At 50.4% G+C, this 12,549-nt stretch overlaps 4 protein-coding genes across 4 annotated transcripts; 2 read left to right on the forward strand and 2 right to left on the reverse strand.

Moving 5' to 3' along the window:
• Window positions 1-280: 280 nt before the first annotated feature.
• P168DRAFT_245051 (uncharacterized protein) lies at window positions 281-1,008 on the reverse strand (the record flags this gene model as incomplete). Its single annotated transcript, XM_024833953.1, has 2 exons — window positions 281-344; window positions 431-1,008. 2 exons carry the CDS (start codon window positions 1,006-1,008, stop codon window positions 281-283), a joined length of 642 nt encoding a protein of 213 aa, XP_024688500.1.
• Window positions 1,009-1,595: 587 nt separating this feature from the next.
• Window positions 1,596-4,071, forward strand: P168DRAFT_293790 (FGGY-family carbohydrate kinase). The gene is made up of 3 exons (XM_024837878.1): window positions 1,596-2,139; window positions 2,193-2,753; window positions 2,837-4,071. Exons 1-3 carry the CDS (start codon window positions 1,924-1,926, stop codon window positions 3,893-3,895), a joined length of 1,836 nt encoding a protein of 611 aa, XP_024688501.1. The 5' UTR covers window positions 1,596-1,923; the 3' UTR covers window positions 3,896-4,071.
• A 56-nt stretch (window positions 4,072-4,127) lies between these two features.
• Window positions 4,128-8,227, reverse strand: P168DRAFT_313662 (calcium/hydrogen antiporter). Its single transcript, XM_024839692.1, has 5 exons — window positions 7,747-8,227; window positions 5,814-7,672; window positions 4,816-5,751; window positions 4,595-4,758; window positions 4,128-4,531 (listed from the first exon to the last, which is right to left on the reverse strand). The coding sequence occupies exons 1-5, from the start codon at window positions 7,889-7,891 to the stop codon at window positions 4,255-4,257; spliced, it is 3,381 nt and encodes a 1,126-aa protein (XP_024688502.1). The 5' UTR covers window positions 7,892-8,227; the 3' UTR covers window positions 4,128-4,254.
• Window positions 8,228-9,025: 798 nt separating this feature from the next.
• Window positions 9,026-10,343, forward strand: P168DRAFT_244899 (proteasome regulatory particle base subunit RPT6; the record flags this gene model as incomplete). Its single annotated transcript, XM_024833949.1, has 3 exons — window positions 9,026-9,260; window positions 9,330-10,005; window positions 10,085-10,343. 3 exons carry the CDS (start codon window positions 9,026-9,028, stop codon window positions 10,341-10,343), a joined length of 1,170 nt encoding a protein of 389 aa, XP_024688503.1.
• Window positions 10,344-12,549: the final 2,206 nt, after the last annotated feature.

Here is a 12,549-nt window from a genome sequence, read left to right on the forward strand (position 1 = left end):
GGTGGCCTCGATGCAAACCACAGCTGTCCATCTTCCAATAAGCATGCGATTGGGATTGCCTTACTGGCTTAATTGTTCCCTGCGATTCTCTCGTCATTGACTGAGATGGATCTAGGCCCACCTGGATGCGAGGTCTATGTTTATATATCCGGACCCTTCGAAGATCGCGTGGGTGGTATTCGGGATGCGAGGATGCGACCAATTAAAGATCGAAATATTATATATGGAGGAACCAAGAGAAATGTATTAAACGAGGGAAAAGCCATATTCAACATATCCATCATTGCCCTTCACCGCCCCCAGACATAGCGATAAACGTGATGATGAGGATCACCCACCAATACCTGTAGAAGAACGCTGTCAGATCACTGCGCTAGAGGAGAGTAGAGACTGTAGTTAATTCGAATTAAGGGGACAGATAGTCACTCACTTCTGGAACATCGTCTTCTCAACCACTTCTTCGGGATTCTGGCCGTCCTCACTAAGCACGACCGGGCGGTTCAGATGAGGTTGCGGACCCGTCTCAGCAGGGACCACTTCGATCGTAGGACCGTCCGCGGTTGTCGAGGCAGCGGCAGGTCCCGACGCCGGCGCCAACGAGACATGGTATATTTCATTCGAGGGGCTCACGTAGAGACGAAGCGCGAGCTGTCCCTGTCCCTGTCCCTGTTCCTGCTTAGGAGCCAGAGACGACAATGACGTGATGGTGCCGACCCATTGTTTCCCGTTCGCGGGCGTGGAGGCGTACAAACCCACGCGAACGAGTTCTTCGGAGTCGGAGTCTGCGCTGAGACTTTTCTGCGGCGGGGAGTAGGAGATGAGGTCTGATTTTAGCGAGGACGAGTCGTAGGAGATGCGCGCGAGGGTCGAGGGTTCGGAGACGCCTGCTACTGGCCAGTAGAGGATATCGGTGGATAGGAGGTGGGAGGAGGAGGTGGATGATTCAGCCCATGTCTGTGCGACGAGACAGAGGAGGATTGATGCGGTTTTGAATAGGAGGGAATGCATGGTCGGCGCGTGTCTTTTCTGGTGAAGGCGTGGGAGGTGGACTTGGAGGTGGACTTGGGGAGCTCCGGATGCTGTCACCGCGGCGGAAAAGTGTTGGCGCGGAGAATTGCTGGGGTCGGCTAGCCGATATTCTTGGTGTCCGTGACTACTCCGTCCCTCTGGTTTTTTGTATTCGAGTGAATATGTACAAATCACGTAGTAATTAGTACTAGCGGTGATTTGTGGGCAGTAATGATGCTGGTGATTGGTACTATTCTTATGAGTATCGTAAGTATACCTACGGGGTTGAACCTTCTGCCCAGTGAATATGTAGCTCTATATACAATGTCAAAAATATATATATATAATAACAACATTAATGGATTGATCGATATATACACGAATACATAAATGAATAACCAGTTAGATACAATTAAAAAAAATGCAACAAGCGCGAAGATATACCAACTTTGTCTTTTTGTTGTCTTTTTGAATTAGTCTGCTGTATTATTTAACAGCGAATATATTAGAAAACTGATACCTGTAATCTGCAGCCAATTCTCCCCGCAGATCATCACCCTGGTGCCGGTAAAATCCCAGTTCCCCAGTGGGAATCTGCCCCGCAGATGTTTATATGAATTGGTAGCTGTGATCTTCGTTCTTTGTTTTCATCCGGCATACTTCGGCTTGCTCGCCTCTTTTGACAAAAATCCTCTCATTTCCTGCCACACCATAGAGAGAACACAGCTGTGTGATCGAACTGTCTTCCCGTCTTACTATCTGCCTAGCCGGGTATAATTGACTGGCGGGGAAGTCCCTCTGCTCGCAGATCCATTGCTCAATAACATCACCTGTCGTCGCTATTCGAAAATCTGCACCTTTCTCTCCGTTTATTATTACCTTTTACTTCGCTCGAGAAGAGCAATTTTGACCATCATGACTACCACAATGCCACACCGGCATCCCTCGGGACAGTCCCACAGGCTGGCGTCTCTGGATACTCGAGATGAGATTCAGATTCACTTGGACCATTACATTGGCATCGACGTAGGCACTGGGAGTGCTCGCGCGTGTATCATCGACGGCAACGGGGATATCGTTGGATTGGCGACCGAGAACATTGGCCTCTGGCAGCCTCAACAAGGTTTCTACGTAGGTATTGTCGTACCTGTAGTTCTGGAGCTCCCGCTGACCATCACTAATAGGAGCAATCGACAACTGATATTTGGCGTTGTATCTGTGTTGCCGTTCAACGCGCCATCAGCCAGCATAACGTCGACCCGGAAACCGTAAGAGGAATTGGATTTGATGCCACTTGCTCCCTTGCCGTGTTCTCCAATGTCAACGATGAACCAGTATCTGTTACTGGGCCTAACTTTGACTCGGACCGTAATGTGATTCTCTGGTTGGATCACAGGCCGGTTGAAGAGGCCGAGAAGATCAACGCCACGAACCATAATCTGCTCCGCTATGTCGGGGGGAAGATGTCCGTTGAGATGGAAATGCCCAAGGTCTTATGGCTGAAGAATCACATGCCCAAGGAGCTCTTCGACCAGTGCAAGTTTTTTGACCTGGCAGATGCGTTAACTCACATTGCGACTGGCAATGAAAAAAGAAGCTTCTGCAGTGTAGTCTGTAAGCAGGGCTACGTTCCGGTCGGCGTGGACGGGAGCGTCAAAGGGTGGCAGGAAGATTTCTTGAACGAAGTCGGCCTGGAGGAACTTACCACGGATGACTTTAAACGGGTCGGAGGTGTTGACAGGGTGGTGAGCCCCTTTCTTTTACAACTTTTATCATCTCAATGTCTTTTTTTTTTTTCGGCTGCGCTGTTCCTTCTGACTGGATATAGAACGGCGATTATCTGAGTGCCGGCGAGCTTGTCGGTACGCTCTGCGATAAAGCAGCCTCTGAGCTTGGATTGCCGCCTGGCATCGCCATAGGCAGCGGAGTTATCGATGCCTACGCGGGCTGGATCGGTACCGTTGGCGCGAAGGTTGACCTGGAGTCAGACCAACTGAGCTCGGACGCCGCAAAGAACGACAAATCCCAAGCCTTCTCACGACTGGCAGCCGTAGCCGGGACGTCAACATGCCATCTCGCCATGTCTCGGGATCCGGTTTTCGTCCCTGGCGTTTGGGGTCCCTACCGCGACACAATCCAGCCGGGCTACTGGATGGCCGAGGGCGGGCAGTCCGCCACGGGGGAGTTACTAAAACATGTCATCGAGACGCATCCCGCATTCAACCAGGCTCTCTCCATCGCAGAGTCCTACAACGACAATATCTACGAATACCTGAACGAGCACCTCAAGGAAATGGCCCAGGAGCAAAAAGCCCCCAACGTCTCCTATCTCGCACGCCATTTTTTCTTCTACGGCGACCTCTGGGGCAACAGGTCTCCCATCGCGGACCCGCGCATGACCGGCTCCGTCATAGGCCTCTCAAGCGACAAGTCCGTAGACGGCCTCGCCATATACTACTACGCCACGCTCGAATTCATAGCCCTGCAGACCCGCCAGATCGTCGAAACGATGAACCAATCCGGCCACACCATCACATCGATCTTCATGTCGGGGTCGCAGTGCCAAAACGACATCCTGGTCAAACTCATCGCGTCCGCGTGCAATATGCCCGTCCTCATCCCTCGCTACATCCACGCGGCTGTCTGCCACGGCGCGGCGATGCTGGGCGCAAAGGCCGCTAGCGCGGACGCCGAGGGCAAGACCGAAGATCTGTGGGATATAATGGACCGGATGAGTAAACCGGGGAAGAAGGTCGTGCCGACGGGTGATGCTAACGAGAAGGCCCTGTTGGATGTCAAGTACAAGGTCTTCTTGGACCAGTGTTATAAGCAGCAGGAGTATCGGGCTCTTGTTGATGATGCTGTGGGTGCGTGGAAGACTGCTTGATAGTCCGTGCTAGCTGGGCTTTTCTAGGACTTGAGTCGTCCAGGGAGAAGAGAAGTATTGGTGGGAGAGGAAGGTAATGTTGATTTATGTTGATTTGTAAAACACCATTCAAGCACATCTTGCGATTCTGGATCTTCTCTCTACTTTCCTGGGTATTGAAATAGATGGCATAATTTGCTCTACGTATCTCGATACCATCATCCGATACTTGTCGTCACTAATCTTCAGTGTCCATCGTTATAACGGGTCAAAAACGACTTGTAAATTGTTCGAACAATGGTACATGAGCCTCACGGTTAAACATCACACCATGAGGAAAGAAATCTATGAAACGTCCATGCTAAGAAAACGGAGTGACACTAAGAGCTAGGCCCATAGGCTACCCCACTCGTAGACTTACCAACAGTGTAGAACTTCTCCGGCGCGGCAGTCCCCAGAGCGAGAGTATCAAAGCGGTTGATACCCATGCTCTCCATGTTGCTGTAGCCAGAGAGGTAGAAGCCGATCACCACGACCAGGTATGTGAGCACGAGGATGGAGCCTTTGAAGTAGTTGCTTTTGCCCTCGCCGTATACGTACGACAGGAGGAAGACGCAGAGGATGACTGTTACCATGTCCCATTGGGGGAAGATGAGGCTGTTGCGAAGCGCAATCGTCAGTATGGACCAGTTTGTGAGATTCGTGTATTGGAAGCCTTACTTGAATGAATGGGACAGGAGTTCTGAGGGCTCCTTGAACCGCTCGTATAAGGCGCTGAACAGGACGACAGCGGGAATCTGTAATAGGCAAACTTGCAGCGCGTAGGCCGATCCAATTTCCATTGACAGGGCAATGTTGCCGTTTATTGCGAAGGAAATGGCATTCTACCGTCACACGTCAGTGTCAGCCATCGTAGGCAATCCTGTGATAAGGTGTCTTACCAAGAATTCAGTCGTGTTGGGAACCAGGGCGAACAGGGTGATTCCAAGAAACTTTTCATCGATGTCGACGCTCTCGAGGACGACGTCCACGGTGTTGACGAGGATTTCTGCGATGATCGCATAAAGGAGTGTTGCTCCAAGAAGGACAAATGCGCTCCAAGATTTGCTCCAATTGGGGGCATCGTGGCCTCCGCTAGTAGGGCTTGGCTCCAGACCGCCATCGTCATGCTCTTCCAAAATCGCCTTCACAGGATCTGAGGCATTTTTGGTGGCCTGTCGTTGGACGGGCTGCCGAGCGGTTGGCTTCCGTGGGCGAGCCGCATCGCGGGCAGCAATTGCAGCTGCTGTGGCTGCCACTTCAGTCACCTGACGGACCAGGTGCACATTCTCCTCATCCGAGAAGTCTGTATAATTATCACATTTACGATGACCACCACCATTTTGTGAGTGAGGAGGTACAAGGTACGGTGTTGTAGTCTTGCCGTGCGCCACGCTCGACTCAGCATGGTCTGTGCTATCTTCAGGAGTATTCTCAGACAACCCAACTTGCTTCAGGGATTGTCCCAAGATGCGCTTGTACAGCTGCGAATCACGGACCGGGCCCTTTGTGCCAGAATGTCCACCGGTGGCACCCGAGGGCACGCTAGGAAGAAGAGGAGGCCTCTGCTCAAAGGAATCGTGGTTGTGTGCAAGGGCAACGGCTTTTTTCTCCTCAACCTCAGTAGCCCAGATAAGGGCAGCATGAGTTCGGAGAGTAAACCACAGGCCTATTACATACGAAAGAAACAGGAAGACGGCCGCAAACCATGAGAACGGCTGCACTGCTTTGCGGAAGAAACTGTCGTTTACAGCCGGGACTTGGGCAAAATAGCATCGACGACAGTCGTCACCGTCGGCTGATCCCGGTTTTGCGCAAGCATGGCAGTTGAGTTGGTGCTGGATAGCAGTTAGCAACTAACACAAGAGTAAAGATGGGAGTGATACAGGAGTGGACTTACACTGCCATAGATCTGATAGAAGAGGGTGGGTCCAAAGGCAGCGATTACAGCAAACATCAGCATGGTGGACGTGACGCCCGCAGATTTGATGTTAAATCGCTGAGTCTTGCGTTTGATTGCGCCAAAACACATGGACAGACCGGGAAGGAAAAGGATACCCGCAAAGATGCTACCGATGATACTGCCTTCGACGAGTCGAGCTTTGCCCTGAGTCAAGGCAACACAATAGAGGTAGACTTCCACTAGAGTTGAGAAGAAAGCATTGACGGCAGCACCCATTCCCATGGAGGACTGCGCAGAAATGGATGCAACCGCCTGCCCAATGAAATAGGCCAGTGGGATGATCGAAATCAGGGCAAGAGCGAAAACTAAGCCTGGATGAGTGAGCCACGTTTGGATCTCCAGAGTTTCCCTCAGAAGAAAATAGTCGACAATGACAAACAAGACAACACCGAGAAGGTTAATCAGAAAGATGTTTGTCCCATCAACGGTATACTTCCAATAGCTGATGCCAGCAGCTCGATATGTGCATAGGAGAATGGACGAGGAAGACCCAGGGCGCAATCGCGTGTACGACATGTCAGAATGATAAGACAATGCCAGGGGGTGCCGGCGAAGATGGTCGAAGAGAGTGACGGTCACGCGGCCCATCGGGATCCAGAAGACGAGCAACCAGCAGATCAGTGACACCATGAGCATCAGAGGCCCCACGAGAAAATAGAAGAACACAAAGAACACCACGCGGCCAAGGGTCCATTCGCCCCGGCCGAACAGACGTCGTTTTGAGTGTCCCAAGGTGCCATCGCCAGAGGATCGCCTCGGAGTCCGCCCAAGGAGGCTGTCTTGCTCACCGGTCGAATCAATACTGTTCCTCCTTCTCCCGATGAGAGACCGATTGCGCCGGGGCCCGAAGAACAGCCGGCCATTCTCCAGGTCACCATTCTGCCACTGTTCGTATTCGCTGATGCTGCGACCCTCGCCCTCGTCCTCTTCGGCGTAGTTTTCGTCCGTGTCTAGGCGAACGAACGAGCCAAAGGGATAGAACAAGTACCAAGATAAGCCCGAGAAGACCTTCCCGTATTCTACTGCGCTGGATGAAAATGCGAAAATGAAACAGGCCACCGCTCCAGTAAGCGCAGCTAAAGCAAGCCACCATCCGAAAAACACCGTCCAGAGCAAGTTCGTGAGGAAGAGCAGATTCCCCACTCGCCCTCCGGGGGACGAGTGTATATCGCCTTCCGCGGTTTTCTCGACAGAGCGACTTTTCTTGTACAAAGCAGGCTTCCACAGCCTTATCCCAAAGGGGTGTGTTTTGTTGATAGCCTGTTGACGATCCTTAAGTGTAAAGCTCTCGGCATCGCTAAGTTCCTCGTCGTCAACATCATCGTCCAGACCATCACCGCCACTTTCGCTGGTGCGATTCTCATCGTCAGACTGATCAACCGTGGGCAATTCTGCAGCAGCTCCCAGTCCAGGATCGGAAAGTTCTAATCCGCCTTCGTCTTCGTTCTCGGACTCTTCTGGGACCGAAGTATTGATGCGGCTGGTCATGCTTCTCTTCAGAGTTGAGCTTTCTTTCCGCAGCGGACGTATCCTCGGGGACGGTTGGGCAGGAGTAGAAGCCTGTTTCATAGCAATATCCTCCTCAACCTCGCGAACGTCATCGTCAGTCGAGAACTCCTGTCGTTTGAAAGGCACATGTCGCTTGGAAGACAACCGGCGCATCACCGGCGGTTTTCTCGGTCGATCGGATTGTAAGGCTGTGGTAGATTGAGAAGTGGTCACGCCGCCAGAGCTCTCAGGCTGATTCTCTTCGCTGAGTGTTTCGAAGCCCGCTCGTTCCGAAGGATCCAGAGTGCCTGTGAAGAGATGAAAGCTTTCGGTCAATTCCCCGATAGAGTAGACTTATAGTATGATGGAAAGGCAGCCGTACCATAACTTCTCCAGCTCTGTGCCGCCAGTCTCGGTGCACGGGCATTCCCTGGTGATGAGGTCTCACTTGTGGCGTGCGAGGTTGACGGTGGATCGGAATGGGAAGTTCGTGGAGGATTACGGTCCCCTCCTTGATTGCTGGCCATATCTCGGTCTGATGGGTTCCTCAGATCGTTTCCCTTAATCGCGCTCTTTCGAGCTATCTTCCTTCATTCCCTTTCCACTTCTGGTGGCCGTGTGATATCGGTGCGTCACGAAAAAGGACCAAGACGCGTTTAGTTCACGATAGATGAGACCAAAACAGACGGCTGTCAAACCAGTGACCAGCCGATGAGGAAAAGGAACAAGGCAAGGGGGAGATTTAACCTAAAAAAAAAAGGGGAGATTTGGCAAGACCCCAAAACAGATGGTGTGCAGAGGAAGTAGGGCCGGCAAAATGTGAAGGCAGAAGAATTTACATAGGCGATGTCACTCAGTCGGACAGGCAGAGCTCCATGCAGCTTAGTAGATCATGAGATAAGGGCGCATAGTATCCCCAGAGTCAGCTGAGACTGCAGCGGGAAAGTCACAAGCCCTATGGTCAGATGTCAAGGTGGGTAAGAAAGCACAATATAAATTTGAATCAATTAATTTTGACCGGCGAATGGGCCACTATTCATAGCCAGCTACCAATGAGTTTGAGATGTTAATCCAGCAGGCTGCATGGTGGAGGAAGTGGGGAGAGATAAAGAGCGAGTGGTTTGGTTGGTTTGGTTGTTGGGTACGGTGTGAGTAATGATCCCATACCTCCCTGGGTATCTACCACCTTGCTCCCAGTATTATATGTGTGACATTAAAAGTTGTTTCATACTACTACAGAGTCAAAGAATCAATAAAATACATATATTCTACACACAAGAATAAGTGCGATGGCTGTAAGTGAGGGACTGAGGTGTTCTTGGCAACTTGGCATTCGTTGATCAGTCAGTTTCCCTCACCGCCAGGCAGAAATGAACCGGAAGGCGGTGACGGTAGCACGGGCAGTACTCCGTTCTAACTGAGCTGAGCTAGTTGGACTGAGGCCAACACCGTCGGTGACATAAGATCCAGCTTGGACACTTGCACGCCCGTCGGAACGATCCTCAACATCTCCAATTCAATCGTTCGGCACCATCCTTGTTTGAAGCTCGGATTTCGGATTTCGGATTTTCCATCGAGACGCCCTTGCTGGTATCAGTGTCTCCAGATTATCTCGTGGTACACGTGTTCCATCGAGAGGAGCGGTCCTCTAACCATTCGCCATGGCGCTCGACAATTACTATCGCAATAAGATCGAGAGCATGAAGCTCGAGATCATCCAGGGTCAGGCTGTTTTACGGAGATTGGAAGCACAGCGCAATGATTACAATTCCCGGGTGCGGCTACTCAGAGAAGAGCTGGGCTTGCTCCAGCAACCCGGCTCTTACGTCGGTGAGGTGGTCAAGGTGATGAGCACCAAGAAAGTTCTAGTCAAAGTACACCCCGAGGGGAAATATGGTGAGGACTAGTCCCCCGCGCCTACGGTCATATTCGATTGGATTGCTGACTCGATTTGGGGGGACGCAGTCGTGGATATTGCAGATGGCGTCGATATTGCGAAGCTCACCGTCGGCAAACGAGTCGCCCTTCTTTCCGATTCTTACAAGCTGGAGAAGATGCTGCCATCGTCGGTGGACCCGCTCGTCTCGCTGATGATGGTCGAAAAGGTGCCCGACAGCACTTACGACATGATCGGTGGTCTCGACCAGCAGATCCAAGAAATCAAGGAGGTCATCGAGCTTGGACTGAAGCATCCCGAGCTGTTTGAGTCTCTCGGTATTGCACAGCCCAAGGGTGTTCTACTCTACGGCCCGCCTGGAACCGGTAAAACCCTTCTTGCCCGAGCGGTGGCCCATCACACCGACTGCCGATTCATCCGAGTAAGCGGCTCGGAGTTGGTGCAGAAGTACATCGGTGAAGGCAGTCGAATGGTTCGCGAGCTGTTCGTAATGGCTCGAGAGCATGCCCCCAGCATTATCTTCATGGATGAGATCGACAGTATCGGATCCAGCCGGATAGATTCAGCTGGGGGTGGTGACTCCGAGGTTCAACGCACGATGCTGGAACTTCTCAACCAGCTGGATGGGTTTGAGCCTACCAAGAACATTAAGATCATCATGGCCACGAATCGTCTGGATATTCTGGATCCGGCGTTGTTGCGCCCTGGTCGCATCGACCGGAAGATCGAGTTCCCGCCACCGTCGTACGTCTCTTTCTACATTCTTACTACCTGCTATTGGCAAGATTTTATGGTTGGCTAACGATTCTTCTTTGAACTATAGGGTGGAGGCTCGTGCGGATATTCTCCGTATTCACTCGCGATCGATGAACCTAACACGCGGTATCAACCTGACGAAGATTGCGGAGAAGATGAACGGGTGTTCTGGAGCCGAGTTGAAGGGTGTGTGCACAGAGGCAGGCATGTACGCTCTCCGCGAGCGACGGGTGCACGTCACGCAGGAAGACTTCGACCTGGCGACCGCGAAGATTCTGAACAAGCATGACGACAAGGAGGTGGCTGTGTCGAAGCTCTTCAAGTAAAAGTGCGGGTTTACTTTGAATGCCACGTGTAATAATAGCTTGTTTGGCTATTTGTCAACTTGGTATCGTTGCATGCTTTTCCAGAATATACATTGACCGAATACCACCCGTGCCCATATTTGTGTCTCGAGTAGACGACCTTCAAGATGGTTATGATACGTATATGATCGGATGACACTTGGATTATCTCTGATACAATCGTCCGATATCAGAGTATAGCTACGGAAGCAATATTAACTGTAGTAGTCATGGTTAAGTAGCTCATGTTGGTGAATAGTCAAAATAATCACATAGTCACGTAAGTGCATGTGCGCTGGATACAGTCAAGTTGCGGATTCACATAGCTATTTATCGATCTTATCTCAGTCCAAGGATGAATTATGAATTTACAGATTTATGGACTGATGGTGCTAATTAGCTAGAGATCATCACACTGCCACGAAATCAGCTGTTGAACTGGATAACTTCTATTATAGCTGGTATATAAATCATTCTCATGATAGAAAGAAATCACAGTGGAATACTGAGCTGCGTCATAGAGTTCCCAGAATAAAGGGTCGCTCTCTGAGATAGTTGGAGAAGATGCTGCCTTGGGCTTCCATACATGAAGCCTACCTCAAGTACAGTCCCTCCTTTATCCACAACACTGTCCATCTTCTTGCCTATCCCATTCTTGGCAGCCTTATCAATGACGACGGTTTTTCCATCCTGCTACGATCTGCTCTGACATATCTACCAATTCCCATGACGATCCTTACCCCAGCAGCCATCCCGAACCGCCCCCGGTATATTAGTACCCGACTATTGACTATCGCATAGCCCCTTGAAGTCTCTGGAGACTAGGGTGAGTATCCTGGTGTCCTTGCTGATGGGCATGATAGTGTCTGCCACGTATATAGATATGCAGTAGTAGTATGTACGGTGCATAGAGGGGAGCTTGGCAGGATGATGAGCAACATGGATGTTTGTTTGTTGCTTGTCTGGAGTACGGGTATAGGCATGAACATGGTATGATAGGTATATGCAGGATGACGATACAGAGGAATAACTCCTCCGTACAGTCCGAAGGAGCTTCCGTATTGAGCACGGAGTATGGACGGAGTCCAACGCCAAGTTGCCAAGATTATGCGAGTGGACTAATGGAGTCCGTCCTTGCACCATCTCTGTCGAGTTAAGCTATTGTTGAGATTGGATTCAGTTGGTTGAGGGAGGAAGGAGAATCCTTATTTTAGGTTATGTGACATGTCTATATTCTGGACGGAGTGCGGAGGAGAGAAAGAGGGAGGATTCCAAGTCCACGAGGGTAGGAACTGGAATTTGATTTAAATCACTATCTTGATTTGGGGATAATTTCATTATTTCTCTTCTTTTGTATTCTTCTCTCATTGTAGGAATGTGGTAGAGTATGTAGACTGTAGGGATAATTGAATATAGGTCGATAAACTCCATACTCCTAGATACTTAGAGATAAGAAACCAAAATCAACAGCCAAGACACTTTAATAAAACATGAATGTCATAGTCAAGTCTATCAGATAGAGTCTCTCCTCAGCTGACGTGTCGTGGAAGGAATCCGAGGCGCGTGACCGAGGATCCTTGCCTTGGATTTCCAGAGGATGAGTAGTACTCCGTACCTAGAGTATGGAGACTCCGTATGATACGATGGATCCTTTGGGTCTCGGCTCGGGTGGGGCTCAGTCCGATCGGATGACCTGGAAGTGGATCTGTTCATTCTTATTCTGTTTGCTTACTAGATAACTTTGATCATATACCTTCTGATTTCTTGTATTTAATCAGTGGGCTCTTTTCAGTTGACTCCATACACACTCATGTAAACCATCTCCACTCGGATCTACGGAGTACACAGGATATATCGACTACTCCGTACAGTCCTTGCATACTAACCATCCCCGTTGAATTAGGTCTGACAGAATCCTCAACTGCCCCGGCCGTGTCTCATCCTTGCTTGATTAGGCTAGTCACCTATTCTGCACTCCATGGTACAATGTAGGATCACCGTTCCGGGTGGGCACATCTTCCATCTTCCCCTTCTTTTCCTGTTTGGATCAACTTGGGCATTAGTTGCATGACGGATGGAGGAGGCAAACTATGAAGTAGGGAGACAGGAAATACAGGAAAAAAGAAAAGGGATTGTCACTAACAGGATGATGAGTCTTGGTTGGATTCGAACTATGAGGATCATCTAT

Source organism: Aspergillus campestris (genome assembly GCF_002847485.1).
Source record: "Aspergillus campestris IBT 28561 chromosome Unknown P168scaffold_17, whole genome shotgun sequence".
Taxonomy (NCBI): Eukaryota; Fungi; Ascomycota; class Eurotiomycetes; order Eurotiales; family Aspergillaceae; genus Aspergillus; species Aspergillus campestris.

What these genes read in the sequence shown, in the direction of transcription:
- P168DRAFT_293790 (XM_024837878.1), top strand. Translation starts at nt 1,924, where the DNA reads ATGACTACCACAATGCCACACCGGCATCCCTCGGGACAGTCCCACAGG. An exon ending in AGCCTCAACAAGGTTTCTAC is followed by an intron (nt 2,140 to 2,192) that starts GTAGGTATTGTC and finishes CATCACTAATAG; the next exon opens with GAGCAATCGACAACTGATAT. An exon ending in TCGGAGGTGTTGACAGGGTG is followed by an intron (nt 2,754 to 2,836) that starts GTGAGCCCCTTT and finishes GACTGGATATAG; the next exon opens with AACGGCGATTATCTGAGTGC.
- P168DRAFT_313662 (XM_024839692.1), bottom strand. Translation starts at nt 7,891, where the DNA reads ATGGCCAGCAATCAAGGAGGGGACCGTAATCCTCCACGAACTTCCCAT. An exon ending in ACAGAGCTGGAGAAGTTATG is followed by an intron (nt 7,673 to 7,746) that starts GTACGGCTGCCT and finishes ATCTCTTCACAG; the next exon opens with GCACTCTGGATCCTTCGGAA. An exon ending in TCTATCAGATCTATGGCAGT is followed by an intron (nt 5,752 to 5,813) that starts GTAAGTCCACTC and finishes ACTGCTATCCAG; the next exon opens with CACCAACTCAACTGCCATGC.